The sequence below is a fragment of the Filicampus tigris genome, chromosome 7 (genome assembly GCF_054856515.1).
Source record: "Filicampus tigris isolate MCC_2025a chromosome 7, RoL_Ftig_1.0, whole genome shotgun sequence".
In the NCBI taxonomy this organism is placed as follows: domain Eukaryota; kingdom Metazoa; phylum Chordata; class Actinopteri; order Syngnathiformes; family Syngnathidae; genus Filicampus; species Filicampus tigris.
Genome location: NC_141223.1, coordinates 14,614,789 through 14,637,803, shown reverse-complemented (window position 1 = coordinate 14,637,803; position 23,015 = coordinate 14,614,789). Strand labels below are relative to the sequence as shown.

Below are 23,015 nucleotides of genomic sequence, written 5' to 3'. Positions count from 1 at the left end.
TTTTGTGCATTGAATTTTTTATATATCATGGGTTGGACAGAAAATATCCTTTAATTCTCAAAAACATTTGGGTGGGGGAGGGGCTCATTTTTGTGTAAGTGATCAATTGTCGTATTGTGTTATACGACAACATGAATGTACAACATCACTCCTGTGTGCCGCTGTGAGAATGCCGCAAAAAGAAGCAAAAACGCACATGAGAAGGCGTGTAGTGTCAAGGCTGCTTGTTCCATGCTGTCACTGTGAAAACAGGAATACGCCTTCACAGACATATTGACATAAACACACAAGTGTCACACGCACATCGGGACACACACACACCCACACGGAAGAGTCACACACACGGGCTGTTTGTATTGCTGATGTAGGTCAGAGGAGGAAAAAAAGTGGTTCATGTTGGAAGAAGGCGTGAGCGACCTGCGCCGCCTTCATTGGCTCCCAAGTGACTGAAAGCGAAAGCAGTACTTCACGCACCGTTTAACTTTTGATTTGATTCACTTATTTTTAGTTTTTTCAGTCAACCACTTGTTTTACTTTTTGTTGTTTTGATTTGTATTTCATTTTTAGCTCATTATTTTACTTCATTTTTTCAAATTTAAAACAAACTCCATTTCCTTTTTTTATATTTGATTTTATCTAGTTAGTTTGATCCATACGTACATGTCTCTACTTTTATTTGACTTATTGTTTTCATTTGTAGTTGATCTTTCATTTTATCTAGAGAATTAAAACAAATATGTGTTTTTTTTGTGAACACTTGGATAAAGCTTTTCTACCTGCAAGGTACTCAAAGCGCGTGAACACAGTCTGCTCATTGTCATAGTGATGTCGCAGCGTCAGGAAGGTTCACTACCTTGCTCAAAGACACGTTGACATTTGGTCACAAGGGCTGAGGATCGAGAGATGACCACTCTTCTACCTGAGCCATGCCACCCCTAGCTGCAATGTTTTTTTTTCAGTGGCTAGGTTTGACCGAAGAGTTATGTACACATTTTTTATTGGTATCATTGTACTTATTTCATCTTCCTCTCCAAAACAGGTGTCAGTTTATCACCCAATTCAGCTTCTTAACATGATTGCTGCACTGTTAAAAAAAAAAGGGTGAACTCAACATTTCAAGGCAACAAACTTCGATGTTTTTTTAAAACGGCCAATTCAACTCAATATTTTAAGTTGTACCGTTGTTGTAATTGTGTTTTGTTAGTGTTATGGTTTTTTTTTTTACCATTTTATTTTATTAGTATGATTAATCTATTTTAATTCAATTATATAGTACAAAATTATTTATGACGAATAATTTTCTCAGTCATTGTCAATGTTTAATCCTTTATTTTTATTTCTTACTCCATATTCATCCTTGCAAGGCCTCTAATTCATCTGACGTCTCATTTTGCATCTCGCTTGCTAACCAACACCCCCGCCGGCGGCACGGGTGTGCACGATTTTACCAGTCAAATAGCGCAAGACAAATACAGGATATGTATTCAGGAATGCCTGGTGGGCACACACACTTACACTCACGCACACACACACACTAGGCGGGGATGTTGCTCTCCTTCTTTGTCCCTCCCTCTTTTTTAGACTTCTTCTCTCTTTGCCTTTTGGCCCCAAAGAGAGGAGGGGCTGTCCAAGTAATTTAATACCTGTCCAATTCATGACTTTCTTTTTTTTGGGGGACTGGAACGAGCTCAACTGCCCTGACAAGTGGTGAGGTTAGCACACATGAGCAGGCAGAGAGAGAGGAGGCAAGCAGAAAGAGAGAGAGGGTCTCCTTACCTTCAAGTGCAAGAAAAGGAGAAGAAGAAGACAAAGGGGACATATCTTCCTCACATGGAAGAATGATGGAAGTGACCTGGGGCTCGCCGCCTGCCAACATGAGCTCAGAGGCCGAGACGGGGACGGGAACAGGGACAGAGTGTCCGAAGGATGAGGTGTTCCCAGCGGTCCCGGGGCGCGTTGCCAATTTGGATGCTTTCCCGCCGCGGGACTTTAGAGGGAAGTTTAAAAAGATGCGGCACAAGAAGAGGCCCACCATCCTTGAAAGTAGGTGCTGCCCGTATTCATTCGGTGCCTTGGCTGAAAATGGCACACTAGTTGAGTGTATCTGTCATCCTGGGTCATTCCACAATTGATTCAGTGTTTTTGAGAAGCGGATCATTCTTGAAATTATTTCGAAACAACAGCTAATAAACCATATCATTTAATGTGTATGGTTTTTTTTAATGGGGAAAAATACCACTCTAATTATTCATCGCAGAGGATAAACAATATATCAAAGCTGGGCATCGTCTAACCGCCACCACGTTCCGTCCTGCATATTTAATGGGCCACGTGGTCCCGGTCCAGGGACGGCCAATCGGCGTCGAGAACATAATCTTCACGTCACAAGCAGGTGCCGCACGAGCAGACACCCCGCCAAACAAAGACAAAATGTCAAACAGAAACAAGACACACACATGCATAGCGTGGTGAACAATCAAATAATAACCGTAAGGTACACTGATTTATTTTTTATTTTTTCCTTACTCAGCCACATGTCAGGAGTGACGTGATACAGGTTAAGTCCGTTCTCGATGTCGTTTGGCTGACTCAGACCGACTGGAACCACGTGGGTTGATTGAATATGCAGACGGGAAATAGGCGATGCCCAACTCTGCAATATGTCTCTGAATATTATCATTCCCCATGTGTTGCCCCACTTTTTATTCAGACATCTGTCACTGAAATGGTAACAACACCACACCACACAGATGCTAATTGTTAGCCCGTGCACCCATGTTGTGTCGTCTTGTGTTAGCATTAAGCTAGTGCAAGCTATGTAGTTCATCCATTCATTATCCAAACTGCTGATCCCGTTATAATTTAATATGTGATGTGCAATTATATTTGTTTTGTGTTTTGTTTGACAGTAACATTCAGCTGAGAGCTTTTTTTAAAGAATTCTTGACTATTTTCTAATTGCTGCTCGTTGTTAAGTGAGTTGAGGCACCTGCCACTATGCAGCGCTTGTATCTCAAATTTTTGCTCTTAAGTGAAAGCAAAAAAAAAAAAAAAAAAGGTAAACAGGATTACTTGTATCTCAAAGCAACCCTGTACTAATTTTAGGGTTACTCTATTGACAGGGTTGAAAATTGATGCTTATGTTAGCCTCGATGCTTACGATAGCATTTTTGCTCAAACGTACTGTGCACGTGTCTGTGTTAGCTACTATGCTGATCCGGTCCTATTTCATAAATTACAAAATACATTTTCCTAATAAGGTTGTGTTAATTTGACACATTCCATTATGGATGAAAATATTGAAAAAAAAAAATTCAAAATAAACAAATGTCCTTGCCTATCTCTGCCCATGGCCTGAGCAATTAGCTTGGTGTAATTTTTGCTGAGTCGTATAGCTCACGTTTGTTTCTCTCCCTCTACTTGGCTAAAAATAATGTTCTAACAGGGCTGCTGAGAGAAAATATCCTCCAATTGTGGAATGACCCACCCAGTAATAAAGGAGCGAATGTCCCAAGATGTGAAGGGGCCCCTGGGGGCCGAGGGGGAGTACATAGCGCAGAGATAGAGTCGACACATAGCTCACATTCCTCACCTTCATCAGCGCTTGATAATGCTCTTAATAACGTCTTAATGTGGCCCAGTCAGTTTTCTTCTGCTCTTACATGGGGGAGGGGGTTGATTCGGGGGTCTCCACATGTCAACATTTATGTGGATGCCCCTCAGCAGACAAAACATTAGGTACACCTGCGTTATAAACCAGATGTCAAAAAATGTATGTTTTGATTGACACTGCATCTTCATTTTAAGACTTTTCTTTTTTCTTCGTCATTCCCATTATTCATTTAAAATGTTATTTTATTTTTAATTACTGTAATTTAATCATAGTTTTATTTAAGTGGTTATTTAAATTTTTAATTTGAATTGTTTTTTTTTTATGTTTCTTTTCATCCATCGTTTTGTAACAGAATGAGGTAACCAGAACAGCCGAGAACGCTCTCGGGATGATGTTGCATATACTGTAAGATACAACCATAAATTAAAAATCATATACTGTGAAATTGTATTTGTAAAATTTGTTTTGTAGTTTTCAACAATTATTTAATTGTAATTTGTTGTATCTGTTATTGTTGTTAATATTATTTTTCTATTTTTTTTTCAGTCAAATTAATACAGGAAGAACTTTCAGTGTGATGCAGCACTGCAAGATGCAACCACAATTTAAAAAGAAAATATATTTCTATTTTCTAAATTTATTGTATTAATTTTTTAATTCAATATTTATTTAGTTTTTTTTTTCATTTTAATCATCTTTTTACTGTTTTATATATAGTAAATTCCTAAATCATTTATAAATTCATTATGATGTACACCAAAAACTACAACCACAATGAATTGGAAAGCTGTGTCAAAGTCAATAAATGTTCTAAATTTAGAATGTGCGGGTGTACCTAATGAAGAGGCTGCTGAGTGTCCTTTTTTTTTTTCTTCAATGAGTACATGAATCTTTTTCACTGCCAGTTATGAGCACACGCCTGCAAACTGGGAACATTTTACGTCAAAATATTTGGCCGTGCTTATCCGTTGACAGCTCTGGTCAACTGATAAGGTGTTTAAACTGTGAACGCAAGATTTATCTTGGTAATGGCTATTATTGAGCAGTTGTCATTCATTTTCTCCTTCGTCTCACTTGTGTCCTTTGACATATTTTCCATTCAGCTGGAAAGAAAGAGGATGACTTAACAGCCGTTCGTGCTTGTTGATGAGATTACGTTTGATGGACTTGCCAAGCGTTTGCGCTGATCACTTTTTTTTCTCTAATGAGCAGTTTTCATCTTCCTACTTAACCTTGTAACTGATTGCCAACCACTGATTTAAACAAAAGCACTCCTTTACTGCCATGTCGTTGCATCTATTTGCAATTACAAAGATGGGGTGACAATTGCCTGTATTTTTTTGCTATTTGTGGTAGAGTTTGGTCTCAAATCACGGTACAAAATAACATTTGGGCTGTAACTTCAGATGTGAAAAACAGACAGGGATTTTTCTACCTACATAAAACTGGAGGAGGCTGGGTTGTGACAGAGAAAATTTTGCGCCCCCTCTTCCCCCACCCACACCCCATAATGACATATTATCATGAATCATATTAGACATCTGGACATAAAGCTTCTGGGGTGTGAATCTGTGTGGAAAAAGTGTCTTTGGTAAAAGCTGCCCGAGGCCAGCGATGACCATAAAGTACATTATGTAATACGGGACAAGTGTTTTGATGGCGCAAATTGTGGGGATTATGCAGCAGAGCCTGGATGATGTCATCACTGATTGCATTTGCATTTATGTATACATTCAGGAAAGACATCTGGAAAGCTGAATTCTATTAATTACAGTCTATGAATATTAATGACACTTCATTCCCCCAATATTGGCTTCCCTTTGAATAAGTGCCAGACCACAATTAGAAAAACAAGCAGCTCAAACCCTGGTGCAGTTATTTTAATTTAAAATTCTATGGTGAATCATCTATTGTGATGCTCATGTCCAACAGTACATTGATGGGTTCATCTTGTTGCAATTTATCATCCTCTACCTTTATAATATACCCAATTCCAATTTAGGTGCTTTTGGTTGGTTGGCATTGGACAAAATGGCTGCTAACCAAAAATAGGTCAATTTTCTGTCGATATTCAGGCATGGGTCATTTAGGCCTTTTCCAACATGAAAGACAACCAAACCATATCAAGTCAGTTTTGGAGGTTCTCAATCAGAGCCCCCAAACCAGTTTGGTTTGGTACTTGTGATACCAAATTTGGAAAGTCATCTGCAACGTGAAATTAGTACACTTTGTTGGTCAAATCCTACAATCTCAATTCGATTTTTGTTAGATTAGGCCTCTTTGGCGTACATCATTTGATGGGTGATCTTCTCACTCTCGCTATGGCTTTGCCTATCTGTGGCAGTCTTTGGCACACTTACTAGTTGAATGCAGTTAACGACAGTGGAGTCAGACATTATTACATACGCTGGGCAGTCGACTCCCCCTGTGTGGGCGTGGTTAAGATAAGATAAGAACAGGAATAATTTTGGACAGGGCAGACCTTCGGCATCTGGCAGAAAAGCCTCCATGCCCGTGTACTCGGTCTTTTCAGAATCCATTAAATAGTTCAACTGAGATATGCAGTCTTTTGGTAGTTAATGTTGATGCGCATATAAGATGAACAGACATTCATTTTCTCTGACTGATAGTGTCATGTGTCGTGGTAGACGTCTTATTAAGTAAGTAACTAAGCTCTGGTAGTCTCTGCAGTTGAGTAACTACATGACCTCAGCCTCTGCGAGGAAACGATGCAACTGGCAGTGAATGCTGGGAAAATATGAGGGGGGAAAAAAATGCTTTTTGCGGGCCATAAATCCAAAATTTCTAGTACAAATATATTGCAGCAGAGGTTAATCGAGCATTTTTGTCCAAGTGCACCACACCCATTTCCGCATTGCCTTATTCAACAAAAAATTACATAAGCTTGTAAAAGCGGCCCTTCCTTGAGGCCATTTGCCTGATTTGTATTGCAGGCATTTTGCACTTCACGCATTTCAATGTTGTGACAATTTTTCCCCCCACTTAATCAAACAACCTGTTTATAGTCATAACGTATTTATGTATACCAACTGCAACTGAGGAAACATTCATTGTGGCCTATGCGTTTGCATGACAGCTCAATATTATTAAAGTCTTACAGATGACATAACTGGTCACGCAAGGTTTTCACCGCACTGTTTATGTTGAAGGATGGCTATTGGATTTGTGTTGTCATACATCGTATTACATACACTGGCATATTGTTTTATTTAGAACTTGCATGCTTAACATGAATTACTCCTTGACTGATCAGTTGTGCGCCAAAGTTTTAAAATTCTGGCAGAATTTGTAAGATGTGGAGAAAGGAGTCATGATGTGATTTAAATCAAACGTTTTGCTATTTTCTCCCCAAATGTCGATATTTCACAAATTGTACTAGATTATATAAACTTTTGAGCAAAACTCTTAGAACACCATCTCAAATCAACTTTCTTAATTGAAATGAATGGAAATTCTATTAATTTGTTCCAACCCCCAACAAACACCAACATTTTTATAGTGTTTCTTAATTGGAAAAATTGCACTCTACAGAATTTTACTGAATAAAACACTCATTCATAATGGAATATAATGCAAGGAATTTACCGGTAACTACTGTATTTTTCCTTAATTGCTAAAAGAATGAATACAGAATTTCATTTGCTTCCATCTTGTTTTTTTTTTATAGGAATTCCTCCATCTGAGAATGTTATTGATTTGTTTTAACACCTTACAGCCGTTATCGACTTCTTCTGCTTCAGTATACTGAGGATAAAATCCTTTGAATTATATTTGAACACGCATATTGGTTGCACACGATTCAAATGTGCAACTTATGCACATGATCAAATGAATAACTTTTCCCCCCAGTGTTTAGTACATATTGTACAAGTACCACACTCAAACTATTTTGCCAAATTGGCAACACTTACGCCTCGCTTATGTTTTTCTTTGATTTCAAGCTTTAATTCAGTACACATCATCTACTTCCTCTTCTCAACACTGACTTGGGTTCGAAAAAATAAATTTAGCAAAATACCTGAGCAACATAGAAAATGCGGATACAAAGCAACACATACTTTCACTGCGAGGTAACCACGCAAACTAACCGAGGCTGGACGTTGTGAGGTTCTCTGCTGCCATCTAGTGGCAGATTGTCTGAAGCTCACTTGTGGGCAAAAGTTCTGGCTTTTGCGAAGCAAAAAATGGATTCACAACTGAATGTGCATTTGATAAGCGCCGTCAGTGATGAAAGGGCTAATAGCCAACAGTCAGAGCTCCTCTAAGCACTGATAATCCATGCGTCTCTGCTGATCACTTTAATGCAGTCTTCCCACCGCTCTCTCACAGATGTTCCTGCTTATGCTTCTAGTTTGTCTCCGTCAACGATACCAGAGATGCACCGATGTAATGCATTCATCATCATCATCATCGTCATTACTGTTATCAGCATCATCATGAGGCAGCGCACGCACACAAACAGTAGTTATTATTAACTGCACGCCGGCTAAGAGGATTGCTCCCTGCACTCCCGGCCTCCACACGCAGTGATTTAAAGGGAACTCGCACTCCCGTACACCGCCCGCCTCTCGCTGTCCATGGTGAGCGTCAGTGGAGGCTAGTGGGGGAGAGGGGAGGAAAGGCGCAAGTGGGAGGACATCAGAGGACAGGCAGAGTCTCTAGAGTTGCCGGCTTGTCGCCTCTGAGGCTGCGGGAAGAGCTGACGGCGACGCTGGTCCCAGATCGGCCGCCGCCTCGAAGGGAACCTTCCGATCATGGCCAGCCAGCAGGACTCGGGCTTCTTTGAGATCAGCATCAAATCTCTGCTCAAGTCATGGAGCGGTTGTGAGTAGCAGCCTGGTCTATTCTGAATTTAATAGAGACGTCAAACTTGTTTTCAGTTAGGCTTGACTTCACTGTGAAATTGTGCAAATGTCATTCAAAACAGTACAAGTGTTTGAATCTGAAATTTAAATTTTAAATTTGTTTTTAGGAAAAGTGAATTATTGATTGTCTTTTAAGGCAATGAAGGATGCAGACAAGTGCAACTAATGATTTGAACATTATACTGTATAAAATAAAAATATACTGTACATACACTGTTTATCACCAGCGATGCGCTCCAGATCATCTGCGATAGGTGAAATTCCAAGACCATGAAAGACGATGTCAACCCAAACATATTTTTTCCAGAATATGTTCTATGCAGGCACACTAGTTGAAATACGGCATTCCGATTAATATTGCAATTGTGGAATATGAGTTAAGCAGCAAAATGAACCCACTTTTAGCCATCTCAGGGGCGGCCATTTTGTCACTTCTGTCGACTGAAGAAGACATTGAAGTTGCTCAGCCAATCAGGTCAGCTTCAAAAAACAGGTGGGCGGTGATTGGTTGTTATCTGAGCCATGGGCAACTTCATTTTCAGTCGACAGGAGTGAGTGGGCGTGTCTGGGCGTGAGCTGTGGTTGACATCAGCTACTGTGTCAGTTTGCTGTGTCAATCAGCGAGCTTGTTTTTTTACACTGAACTCCTTACTCCTTTACTGCACTTTAAAAATGATTGTGACTATCCTTTCCCATATACAACGGCATTACCGCAAGTAAATATATGTATTGTAAAAATGGCATTTATGGTTTCCGCTCTATCTGAAGAGCCTGGAGAAGTTTTTTTTTAAAGTTGGCCCTTCTAGTTTTGTTTTTTCGATTTTTAAATGGCTAGCATGATGTCTACAAGCCAGAAGCTGAGCTGCTCTGTTTTTGTTTAGTTTATGAAGTAGTCGTGTGGCTATGGTGCAAGGCAGTTGCATGTCTTGTCTGTTACTTAATATGTTCCTTGTGAGAACCTTGATAATTGCCCCATTGTATTACACAATAAGCCCTGCATTTTATTTCCATTTTTATGGTTTTCTAAAAATTGTGGCAAGCATTTACGGTTGCATAAAATTACTCAGAGGACTGGTCATGAGCCTGGAGGCCTTCACTAAGAAAGCTGTGTAATTTTTTTCCAAACAAAGCTATTTTTCATCAAATGCAACTTCTTTTTGGCCGTCTCTTAGCAACAGCATTGCCACAGTAACGCATCCTCCTCTGAGTTGTCCATCGTGCACTGAGTCACTATCATGGATGACATCCTTGACTCTCTGATTATACGTATGCAACAATTCATCGGCTCATTACTGCTGCTGTTTTTCTTTTTTTTTCTTTTTTTTTTTTAAAAGGGAAAGTCAACGCAAACATTTTTTCTTTTCAAGAATATGTTCTATGCAAACCCACTAGTTGAAACAGGGAATTCTGATAAATATTGCGTTTGTGGAATAAGTGTTAATTCAATCGTTTTTAGCCATCTATGGGGGCGGCCATTTTGTCTTCTGTCGACTGGAAATGACATCACAACTGCTCACAACGACCAATCACGCCTCAGATTCAGAAAACAGGTCAGCCGTGATTGGTCGTTGTGAGCAGTTGTGATGTCATTTTCAGTCGACAGAAAACAAAATAGCCGCCCCCAGAGATGGCTAAAAATGAGTGCATTTTGCTGCTTAATTAATATTTCACAAACGTAATATTAATCAGAATGCCGTGTTTCAACTAGTGGGCCTGCTGTGAACATATTCTTGAAAAAAATATGTTTGGGTTGACGTCCACAAGCAGGTGATGATGTAAATACGCAACATTGTGGGTGTCTCCATCATTAAATAAGCAAAATAATTGTCCACACCAGCCATGGAGTAAAGTTTGGCATGTCTCCTCATCAGGGCTCTCGGGTGCACCCGATTTCGGTGCCCAGGCACCCTAATTTCACAGTGGTGCAACTGAAAAAAAATCTGAGGTTGTACCGTGTGCAACCTGCCGGAAAAAAGTCTCCTCAACTCTAAAGCTTCCTTCAAAGAACAAGAGTTTTATGGTCCTCCTCTGATTGGCTGTAGTCCCGATATGTTTGTACCAGGTGCTTGGGTGGTACCAGAGATGGGCACTTTACCCTTTTTTGCCAGTTCGTCCTCTGTCCTCGACCTGGGTACCTGTCCGTCCTCGTCCCTCCGTCCTTATTAATAAAAATGACTGTCTTCCAACCGTTCTTGTCCTTTTAAAGCACTTCCAACCTTGCATTCCGTCAGTTCGCCTCCGCCCTGATACCCCCCCCCCCCAAAAAAGTGTCCGTGTATGATATTATTTCAAGCTTATTATTCAATTAGCGGGCTAGTTTCCGATGCACATCCACTTACCGGCTGAGAAAGGATTGAATTGCTCGCAACTGTTTAGCTTTTAGCTGCTAACAACCAATGTCATGATGTGATGGTAAAGATAATGAAGATGATGATGACGTGGACTTGAGTAAGGCAGGGGACATCACGAGAATATTTAAGACTGCGTAATGACACAATACCATTGGGTTTTGTTGCACGTTTTCACTTTTTATTGCGTTATTTTGCAATAAAAAGAATGATTGCAAAATATTTATTGCAAAATTGCAGTTTTAAATCCAGCTTAGTCGCTATCAGATGTTTGCACGAGCGTATATGCAGTGATTCAGCATCTCATCTCATATGCGCTGCTGCTGCTCGGCCGTCTTTAAGCGCAGTGTGCAGAGTTCTCACATGGTCTAAAGCGCTCTTAGTAAGCGGGAGGACGCACTAATAGGATTAACGGAGCTTCACCTGCAGCCTAGCTGGCTTCTTTCGTTGGGGCCACCCGGGGGGGAGATCAGCTACTGTTTGTCTCGTGTGTTTTTTAAGAGTGTCTTGAAAATGAAAGTGATTGGCAAGTAGACTGATACAGTACAAAGTCTGTGAATCTGACGGAACACTGTAAATGCATACTGTGTTTCAATGTAAACAGAAACGTACTTGCGCCACACTGATGATAGTGTTGCATAATCATGCCGAAGGTTGTGGTGGCTAATGGACACACGCGGATCATTAATGCACAACACGCACGAATGTATTTATTGATATAAGTTGGTACCTTTACTCACAAGTTTAAGTCATCCCGCGACCATGCTTAAAACACAAACTACTCAAATGCCCACCAGCGACTGGTACCGTACTGGTGTTCAGTAACTATGGAATCTATGAGAAGGGAAAACTACTTTTAATTCTAAAGAGAGAACAAATTAGTATGTAAGATATATTTATTATGTATTATGTTTGGAATCAAAAACCCACATTTGTCGGAATGTGGTGTACTTTACTAACAAATGCTAATGTAGAAGTAATGTCACAATGACAGCAAATATTTACAGTGGATTCCAGCTATTCAAGGGCAATAGGGGCTTAGCCAAAACATGAACAGCAAAAATATGTGAATTGGCACTCCTTATATTGCCATAGAAAAAAAAAGTGAACAAATAAATAGGATAGGGTGAAAAAAAATCTGTGAAAAGTTGAATTTGAAAAAGCCAAACCACATATATGTGGGATACAATGAAAAACACTTGTAAGCCAAAAATATAAAATAACCAACTACAGTATTACTAATCAATATGAACGTCGGTGCAGTGTGACAACATATTGTCATTGTTCGTTGTTTGAACTGCCTAATGGAAATATAACATGCACATTTTTGCTTATTGGCTGTTAAAGGGGTTAAATCAAAGCTAGCAGCATTGTGACGCAGCGGCATCCATATTGGCTGTCCAAACAGCCAAAAGCTTGCCCGGCATCTACCAATCAGAGCCCAGCTCCGGTCTGGTCCTCATGTCGTAGTTATGAAATGCAGTAACGCTGTCCTCAGTGAGTGGCTTTCTTGTGTTTGAATCTATTGTCTTGTGTCAGTTGTACACGTTAGCTTGAAATTATTACATTGCTTGAATCGGTTACCATAAAAAGTCTCATTGTGCATACGCAAATAGCGACAGAAGCTCCTATCAGGCATCCAAATGTGACTTGATGGCAATAAATGTAACCATTGGTTCTCAAAGAGCTATTCACTATTTAGTTTGTTCAAAAATATGTCATGTCATCAGAATTTAAACACTGAATGCACCCTTTTATTGATTTTATTCTTTTTCCATTTTGCTATGGAACACGAGTCAGTGAGCCTTGTGTGTTAACAAGGGTAGTGTCTTTTTTTTTTTTTTTTTTTTTTACTCCCTTTGGCGTAAAAACTTGACATCATAAAGCTACTGGCAGGGTGTTCCTGCTGATTACCTAACATGACGCACAGGTTTTTATTAGCCTTGAATTCTACTGTAGGAACAGAGTGTGTTTATTTATAGTCGTGTGGGCGTGTGTGATGATAATGCATCACCTCCCCTTCCACGTCTGCCTCAAGCCTGGACATTCTGGTCTAGTTAAAGAGGTCACATGTTTCTAAATGCTGACCCACTCCTTATGAATGGCTGCTAATTCCATTGTATTCATGAATGCGTTTGCTGAGTCTCTTCTCAGGAGAATGTCATACAAAATGTAGTGTGCCGTAAATACTACAAAATACATTTATTTGGGTTGCTTGTAAAGAGTTATTACAAAATGTTTAAAAATCAGGGATGGAAAAAGCTTTCTACAAAAATCACTTGAATCATAAAGAGAAATACCACTGTCACAACTTGTTTATTATTAGCACTTTTATAGAACAAAAATATGGAATATCTAAAAAAAATTTAAAAAAAAAAACCTACAGCGAATTCAGAAAAATCTGTCATTTTTGGATTCAGCGGCATCAAGATATCCTAAAGCCGTTAAAACTTTCTTGGCACCAAAATGTGTTATCATACGATATACAAAATGATGATACTTCATACCCTCACCCAGTGAGAATTGGTAAGAGAATCGATCAGGAATCAGATCGATTATCAGTATTGATAATACAAGCTGGATCATTAAATTATAAAATAATACCCATCCCTTCTAATAACTGCAACAAAAATACGTTGTGCCTTGTGACGCACTTTTCACAGGATGCGATTCGTTCAGGCTCAACTAGTTTGCTGTCTCAATGGGAGACAGTAAACAAAATAAAGTAAACCGGCCGAAAGTATTTTAGATTCCAGTGGCACCCTTGAAAGTGAACAAACACCATCTTGAAATGCGCGTCAACCAATTTCTTAGGCTGTTGTTTGCATTGGAAATAATTGAAAACAAAATGATCCGTCACTTACAAGGTTTCTTCATAAAATGTCTGAATACCTTGAATAGACCCATAAACGCCTGTCTTTGACTCCTCCAGTCTCTCTGTACTGCAATTGCAACCTTGATTAGATTATGATAGATCAGATATGAGAGGGAGCCACTTGTTTGCTTCATTGTGCGGTCCTCAGGGGAGTGTACCACGCTCGGTTTGTTTTCAGCATGGTGTCGCTGATGTCATGTCCCTGCAGGCCCCCTTGTTTGTCGGTCACATGTCTGAGACACAAATGGCTCCACGCACAATTGTGTCGTCCATCTTGATGTCTGACGGTGTGACTGTCATGTCAGTATAGTGCCTCCCTCCACCCCACGACCCCCCTCCCTCCGTGGGGATAATTATAGCCACACAGCTATGCCCCCGTAGCATCACCACGCTTTGCCCGGGCTAAAAATTCCTGCTTGACCTTCACTCCTGGAAGGCGGCACAGGCTGGTCACAAGGCGAGAGGGGGGAAGCCAAACACAGACCTCAGGAAGGAGAGCGTCAGACGAGTTTTGCGTTGTCTCCTGTCTAGTCTGCGCCCGTTTCTGCACACCCACCATGGAAACTATTCCCCGGGAGGATGTGGCCAGCTGACACGCAGGAGATCCTAGATACGGCATCCGGCTTCTCCAACATGGACGCAACGGCCATGTGCTGGAGTAAGGCCAGCGTCATCAGCTTTATCAAGGGCCTGGGTAGGTGCTGAGAGAGGACGCGCATGCCGGTCATTCCTTGAAAAGCGCCATGGCACGCACATGTCCCGGGAAGACCTGGAGAACACGGCCATGTTTACACTGTAGTAGGGTCGCAAGATTCAGGGGAATTTTCAAACTTGGAAACTTAATGGGTATTAATGAGAAGACATATGAATAAAGTGTTTGTCATACAAATATTTCTTCGTATTATGGCTTTAGTACAACTTCAGCAGAGATTAGTGATGGATTTACAGTAGCTACAAATTCAGGTTTTGTAAATTGGGACAATCTAAAACAATGTAAAAAAAAAAGCTTGATGTCGCTTAATGTCAGAAAAATGAGATCAATAATCACCAAAATTTATGCTGACATTTCTACTTATGCCCACTTCAACCGCTGCAAATATTAGAACAATCAGCCCAATATTTTATGTTATGGGCATTAAAGGTTTTCCTTTCCGCACGCTCACAACAAAAGCTTATAATGAGGAAACACTTAACGTCTCAAAAAATCCCAAACACTGCAGTGATTTGCAAAGGTTAAAATGGGCATAAGTAGAAACGTCAACATGAATTTTGATGACTGATCACCCTTTTCTAACATTAGCGATAAGAAGTTTTTTTTATGCTTACCTTACGTTTTTTTCAAGATTACATTTAGCCAAAGCACATACCTTTGCCTCTATTGACGCAAACTTGCAATCCAAAATGCCACAGACTAATGAAGCTACCATCACTCTTGCTGTGTAAATTTGTTAAACAACTGATTTCAACAAAGCGTTAGCTCATGTAGACAGAGTATACAACCATGCTCGCAGGCATATGTTCTTTATCCTCTTTGAAAAACAACTAACAATACTATACTCTTCTGTGTTTCATCATTTATATATATATATATATATATATATATATATATATATATATATATATATATATATATATATATATATATATATATATATATATATATATATATATATATATATATATATATATAAGTATAAGTATATAAGTATAAGTATATAAGTATAAGTATATAAGTAACAACAACTCACTATTTCTGTCCCTGAGCGCTCGCCGTGGCCATCGAAGGCTCGCCGGGAAAAATAGACTAATGACGGACTGCATACAAACGGCGTACTAAATAGAGGGGTTTCCGTCTATGCTTAATCCATCTATTTTAAAATTGTTCCCATCATTCATCAACCGTCGGCAAAACGGGCGTCCGTCAGTGACGGATAGACGGACCGGTCCGTCACAGACAGAATGCCCAGCTCTGTGCATTATACTGCATCTAGTGGTCAAGTGTGCTCACTAGATGGAGCAGCACATTGCCCCTTGAATTTAAGAAACAACAACTAATTAACCACAAATGTCCAAAATTGAAGTTTGGCAGCTAGGAAGCTTATCGGTAAATATAGTTGGGGAAAATACAGTGTACAATTTAGCATAATCCTGAAATAACCAGATCTCTAACTTTTAGGTCCAAGCAAGCTTCATATTGCTTTGTGAAGTGACAAAAAAAAATGAAGCAATTAAGGTACACTAATACCCCGTCATGTAGGCAAGGGTTATAATCATAGTTATTTTTGATTAAACAGTACTGTATACCTCTCTGGCTGTAGGTCTGTTCATATTGACCATTATCATATTTGTAAAAGAAAATTTAACACAGCTCTTGTATTGGTGCTCATTCAGGGTAACTTGTATCTTAGCGCTGGTGTTCTATTTTTTTTTTTTTTTTTTTTTGTTTAAACGTAATCAAACGCGGCGGTCGTCATCGTAACACGATACAGTTGGTCTCATGTGAGATCTTTGGCTGCCCTCGCAGGTCACTGTCATCTTTGGTAGGAAATGAAAACAGCAGCTGCTGCCCATGAGGCTTTCATTTCCTTGTGTTATGTTGCCGTTTGGAAAGCCAGAGTCACTGACCTTTGGTCAGCGTGCGTCAGGATTGTTCATCACGGTGGGAATTTTCATGTCCGTGTTTGCAGATAACCTTCTCGCACACTGAACCCTCATTAGTTATTAACCCGCTTCTTATCACTGATTATTCTTATTATTCAACGAATTACTTGCCTTTCGGAGGCGATCAGCATGCCTGAAAACTCGGCTGTTTTGTAAGCAAGTCCATCCTTCTCCTGATACTGACTCGTTGGTGTTCCTGGAAAGTTTGAAAAAATTCATCCCAACACCACTTTCACCAATTACCTTGAAGTTGGGCGAACATGTCTTGGAAAATGGGCTGTCACTTGTATAGCACTTTTTTACCTTTGGTACTCAAAGCGCTTCACACTGTACCTCATCTACCTTCTGATAACGCAGCATCAGGAGCAACTGGGGGTTTAGTATCTTGATCAAAGATACTTTGACATGGTCAAAATGGCCTGGGATCGATCCCACAGTCTCTGGGTGGGGAAACGACCGCTCTACCACTGAGCCATGCCACCCCCGTCATGTCTTCCATGACGGGACACATGAACAGGTTTTAAGGACTCCTTTCCCTGAAATATCACAGCAAGTTTGCCATTTTGGTTTGAAGAAGGTATTTTGGATGAATTGCAGAGTTCTTACTTTGCCCCAATCAGCAGCAGGTATCCTCGAACATTTATGATTTCAAACCAAATCTTCTTCCACTAGATGGCAGAAAGTACATTAATGTGTTGGATCCACCTGTTGTGGTTCATACAAACAGTGTAAATCATGGCTTTCTGTTGGTATATCATCTTTGTGAGATCATCATTATCTTGGTTGCTTTTTGTGACATTTTTGTTTGGTGGTGGGCCATGAGATTTTTCGAATAGATAACATGTTCCACTTTGACAGATGGACACTATATTGCAAACCTTTGTTGCCCACCATCGGTCATTCTCAAATAGTGCTAATGGTATGCATGCTCCCTCTAGTGGTATGCGAAAGAATCACTGACTTAAATGTTCAAAATGCGCATAATGCGACAGCGTCTTAAACCGTTATTCACCCATTATTCATGTGTTGTTTCCGCAGCCTCGCCTGTGGGCAATGGCTACAACAAGCCACCCCTCCCTTTGGTCTGCAGTCCTCAGGGGGAGAAGGGCCCGCCGGTCGCCATGCCCATCAGCGTGGACCCGGAGAGCAAGCCGGGTGAGTACGTCCTGAAGAGCCTCTTCGCCGCCTTCGCCACCGTGTCGGAGCGCAAGATCCGTGTCATCATGGCGGAGCCGCTGGTGAGTCAGCTGACTGTTACCCCCCCCCCGATACAATAATGTAATTTCAATGCACTTTTTGATTGTAGTTCCTAAAATTCCCGATGATGCCGATGTCCCTAATGTTGAAATGTTGAAAAATAGGAGGAAGACAGACTGCCATATGAGGTGTCACTCGCCACCTGCTTCCATCACTTGATTTGGATTTGAACTCCTCTATGAATGACTTATTGACTCGTAGAGATGGAACTGCATTAAAGAAATGTGAGATTTCAGTCACAGTGAGCAAAATGATCAATAAAAAAAATCACAATTAATATATTGCTAATAGAAATTTTAAAAAAAAATCTAGATATAATAAGTCCCTAACCCTATGTAAAAATGACCTAAAGAGATAATTCGAAAAGTTGTGAATATTAAATAATAAATACAAAAATGTTTGACAGAAAATACACAAATATTGGGAGGAAATGTTCATAATGTCAAAAAGGTTAGATGCCAAATTCACAAATATTAGAAATGTTAAAAAAAAAAATACAAAGAAATATGCAAGAGGTCCAAAATATTACCGGTAGTTGAAAAATACAAATTTGACTGGAAAATAATCTAAAGTTATTTGACAAAAGTATTAAATTCAATTAAAAACTGTCTTACAAAAATGTAAAAATATTCAGTTTTAAAACACAACTCGTAAACAACAAAAATATGACATTACATTAGACAAATACACAAATGTTAGAAAAAATATCAAACTGTTTGACAAAAAAATATTGCACAAAAAATCCAAAAATGGGCGGAAAACAGACATATAAAGGAAAATATTAGACATACATAATAAATTAGACTAAAAAACACAATAACAGAAAAAACACATCCAATTGTTAGCATAAAGACGAGGTTTAAAAGCAAAGACTGTACATTCTGCAACAATGCGGCACATGTACAGTTTGTTGTTGTGTTCAATTATCCATGTGACATGCACAATGTCATTTAAAGAAAGCAGTGAGTCACCTCCTGTATGGTCTGCAGGGACCTGTTAATGAGCACTGGGAGGTGTGCAAGTTCTCAGTATCAGCTTGCCTCCCTCCAGGACGTCTTCCTCTTTGTGTTTTTCTTCCCAGTGGAGACCAGAGGCTGCGTTATTTTGTTTTTATCTCTCGACTGCAGGTTTTAAGATGGACAGTTGCAGCTTATCTGCATGTTAGGTCTTGGGGTATTATGACCGGTTGCATTGTGAGACAGCTATAATTGGGCTGAGTCATGAAGTAGTGATATGTCCCAATTTGCTGGAGGGCCATTGAAGTAGCACAGGCAGCTTGTGTTTAAACATTACATGTCAGTTTGTGTCTGATTGATTTTAGATCGGACTGTTCGGATAATGGATGGGTGGCTGTACAACAATGTATAAACTGTTGATTAAAAAGTACAAATGCTTAAAAAAAAAATCAATTCAAATGAGAACAAGTAAAAAAAAAAATTGAAAACATCCCCAAAAACGCTTGAAAAAACAAATATTTATACAGTGGTGCCTTGATGTACGAGTGAACCGTTCCCATTACATGTGACCCGAGGTCCGCTGGCATAATGCTCACACACAATGGGAAACGCCTTAGACAGGCTAACCGACAGCCTCGATGTTGTGATGTTTTAACGCTTCAAGCAACAGATATTTGATACAGATATCAAACGGTGGGGCAGCACATACAGACAGATAATCTAACAATACTCACAGGTATATAATCTTTATCCTCTGTGAAGAATGACTAATATTACTGTGGTTTACCAAGAAGCTGAGAAAGGCTTTTGTGTACAGTGTATTCGTGTGTCTGTATTATACTGCCCCCAGGTGGCCAAGACATGCTCACCACAAGGAGAAAACTGGTAAAAGTTAAATACAACTAAACTGTCCTGAACGAATGAACGGCACAGGATAGAAAAAAAAAAAGTTAAAGTCACAACCTTACACGCAGTTTGAACTTTCAATTCAGTGATTCTTTTGTGTAGCACTAAAGGGAGCCTGATTACCTTTAGTGGTACACATACCACACTTTGAGAAATGCAGTTATAAATTCATTTTCTCATTTTTGCCACCTGGCTTGCTTTTTTTCTTGAGTTGCACTGTTATGCATTACTTTTTCCGCTTGTTACAAGTTCGATGACAAATTGTCTTCTTTGTCCTCCTGACACTTAACTGTCAATTCAGTCTCCATTGATTATGAAGAGGATGTGCGTGAATGGTGTAATACTCATTAGGCGGCATTAAATTCATTCATTCATTCATCCCTCATGAAAGCTGTCATCGCATCGCATGATGGAGGACTTTCATAATGCGAGGCGCCATTAATGTCGCATGTTTAATATTGGCGGCAGCTTTCATACTGGTCCCACCCTGATTAATGCCGCTCTCATTAATCGGAACGAGTTAAGAAAATGTGGGACGGGTGAAGCTCCAGTTTGAGAGAATGGCTTTTTTTTTTTTTTTTTGCAGGAAAAGCCCTTGACAAAGTCTCTTCAGAGGGGTGAAGATCCTCAGTTTGACCAAGTAAGCATTGGTTCAATACTTGAATTGTTGTTTGTCATCATTTTGTCCATTCCTTTAAAATGGACACAGGTGGGCATTGTCAGTCCGTCACTTATAAGTTCCCGTCAGTATTTCCGGCCGACCCACGCGGTCCCAGTCCGTCCCTCGTCAGCAACAGCCAATAGGCGGTGAGAACATAATTTCCACGTCACACGCAGGCGCTGCACAAGCAGGCACCTCGCCAAATAAAGAAAAATATCAAATAAAAACAACAGACGCACACATACACACATTCTGGTGATCAGTGAAAAACAATATGGGGCGCGCCCTTGCGTCTGTAGGTTTGAAAGGTAGACAACAGTTTTATACTTTTTTAAAAATTCATTTGTTTGCGTATCAGGAGTGCGCCACGTGCGTGTGATGTCGTACCGGTAAATCCATTCTCGATGCCGTTGGGCTGACTCGGACCGACCGGGCGGGCCTGAAATACAGACGAGAACTCACAGGCGGACTAAAGCACTGACGAATGCCCACCTCTGAAAATGGATATAATTAGGAAAATCGTCTTTTTAGTGACTCGTGTACAAATAGTAAGGTTTTGAGTGCATCCCAACCATGAAGTTGGAAATTTAACAACCGAGTCAATATTTTGTGAAAATATGTCTGTGAGTGAATCCTTCTTAATACTTCCAAATTGTGATTATCATAATTCATCTTATTTAAAGTACATAAGATCGCCCCAATAGTTTGTTTCTCTGCTCACGACAGCTGCTGGACTTGGTTAAGCTCCACTCAAGCCACAGCATGGCAAGCCTATCAATCTATCTAAGAAGAGCTGCCGTGGAAGCACAAATTAGCGTTAGTGGAACAGACTTTCATGTTAAAGTTGTGTATGTGGCAATCTGTGGGTATTTGTGTTTGGTTTTGTGTTAGCTGCATGCATTACAATGCAAAAACATTTATTTGGTGACTTTGTGATGAACTGATGACCAAGGCTGTCTTTTTTGGGGGGTCATTTTCATTGTGGGCCACATTGTAGTTTTCGTTTCCCTCAGAGGGCTCAAGAGTGAAACAATATCAATTTATAAAATTCACCCATTCATATTATGCCACCAAGACAACAATTGATGGATAACTAGTTTTGAAATCAGATGTCAAAGAAAATGATATCAACTATTGATTAGTTCATTCTAAAAAGGGGTTTGGTAACAAAAAAAATGCTTGCATCCCAAAGACAATTTGCAAAGTTGGTACCGATTTTTAGCTAGAAACATGAGGTAGATGCACATGACTTCATTTTGTGGGCCATATAAAAATGTTGGCGCACCTCGCGTTTAACACTTGTGATTTAAACTATTAACATTGGGCATGACAAACGTTTTTAGTCGGGGGTTTGTTCTTCCGCTAATCCTGGAAGGGTCCAGTCCCTACTGTGTGTGTGCCCTTTAAGAGCTCCGACTCCATTTGGGATGATACCTGAAAAGGCTCCATGGCCCGCATCCCAACAAAAGCTGGTTGTGAGCCAGCGGGGAGGGCAAGGCATATTTACCTTGAGCACTGGCACTGGTCCAAGGTGTGTCCGTGTGCCCGGCCGCCTTGTGCTTGCGCAGAGAGCCTCCTTTCACGGCGGCCCACAGCGTCGTGTTTGTGCTGCTGCATGGAGTACATTCAAGCGACCTGCACACAGAGCTTGGATTCTTCTCCAGGCCTCGTGCTCAATGAAGGCCTTGCTTGTGTTCCCCCTCCAGCCCGCCAGACTCTCCTCCCTTCCTGTGTGCTCTGAACCCGCCCGTTCCTTCCTTTCCCTCACTCCTCCCTCCTACAGCTGACGCAGGCAGTTTACGGGCACCTTGTCTCCCTTCTTAGCCGTGACAACCTCGCCCTATACTTGTTATCAAAACACTCGAGCCCTCGTTCATGAATCATCATTTCCACTTGAAAACAAATTTGTATTAGGCTACTGTGTGAAAGTGATGGCTCACAGCTATGTTCCACCGCACCTCCCGTTCTGCTAAGTTTTGCTCTAATGGGTTTTGTATTATTGGTGTGCCCTATTATTTCATGCCATTAAAACAACCAATTAAGTGGTGGAGCAAGTCTTTTTGCGCTGAGGACCGAGTCCTCTCGTTCATCTGCTGTGATTTTTGTCGTCAATTAAAGTCAAGAAGGCGGTCACTGATTGCAATCTCTGATGGGTGTACGTGTCTTCTCGTTCCAGTTGATAAGCACTATGAGCTCACTGGCTGAATACTGCCTGCCCTCCATCCTTCGCACGCTATTTGACTGGTACAAACGGCAAAACGGCCTGGACGAGGAGCTGCACGAGTACCGACCGAGAGCCAACACCAAGTCCAAAAAGTGAGATTGAGAAACGACAAAACACTACGCTATATACAGTTAGCCTGTTGTCATTGCCTGTATCTGTTACAGTGATGAGCAGCAGAGGGATTATTTACTTGAAAGGAGGGATTTGGCAATCGACTTCATCTTCTCCCTCGCACTCATCGAAGTGCTGAAGCAGGTGACTTCCATATATGATAATACATCGTCAACAGTCTAAATATCAAAATGAGCATTTCATCTTCTATGAGCTCACAGGTGTACAAATTAAACAAAAAGCTTGCCTAAAGGTACCACTTTTTGCGTCATTGAGCAAACTGATTAACGATACTGTATGAAGCACTCACCATCATTTAGGGAGCAACATATTTTTTTAAAAATTAAAAAAAGGGTAACGGTGCTAAAAATGCTAGCTTTTTTAGCATGAGCTACAGTCGGCTGTTAGCTAGCTATCTTGTAAGATCAAGCCTGCCTTTACGAATATGGTAGTGCTTACTATAGGAAGAGATTATATACCATGTCTTAATTATGCTAACTTTTTTTCTCAAATGTAT

The 23,015-nt window shown here is 40.3% G+C and overlaps 1 protein-coding gene across 5 annotated transcripts in view; it reads left to right on the top strand.

Annotated features, from left to right (window-relative positions):
* The first annotated feature begins 1,684 nt into the window (after positions 1-1,684).
* Positions 1,685-23,015, top strand: part of frya (furry homolog a (Drosophila)) — a 71,529-nt gene continuing 50,198 nt past the window's right edge. Inside the window, exons 1-5 of one of the 5 annotated variants that reach the window (XM_086035016.1) lie at positions 1,685-2,043; positions 17,422-17,621; positions 20,089-20,142; positions 22,340-22,479; positions 22,552-22,642. In XM_086035016.1, coding sequence (XP_085891142.1) covers positions 1,839-2,043; positions 17,422-17,621; positions 20,089-20,142; positions 22,340-22,479; positions 22,552-22,642 — 690 coding nt within the window. In that variant the 5' untranslated portion in view covers positions 1,685-1,838. Of the gene's footprint in view, positions 2,044-8,139; positions 8,459-17,421; positions 17,622-20,088; positions 20,143-22,339; positions 22,480-22,551; positions 22,643-23,015 lie in introns of those variants that run through there. The other 4 variants (XM_086035020.1, XM_086035017.1, XM_086035021.1 and 1 more) reach the window with 4 other exon arrangements.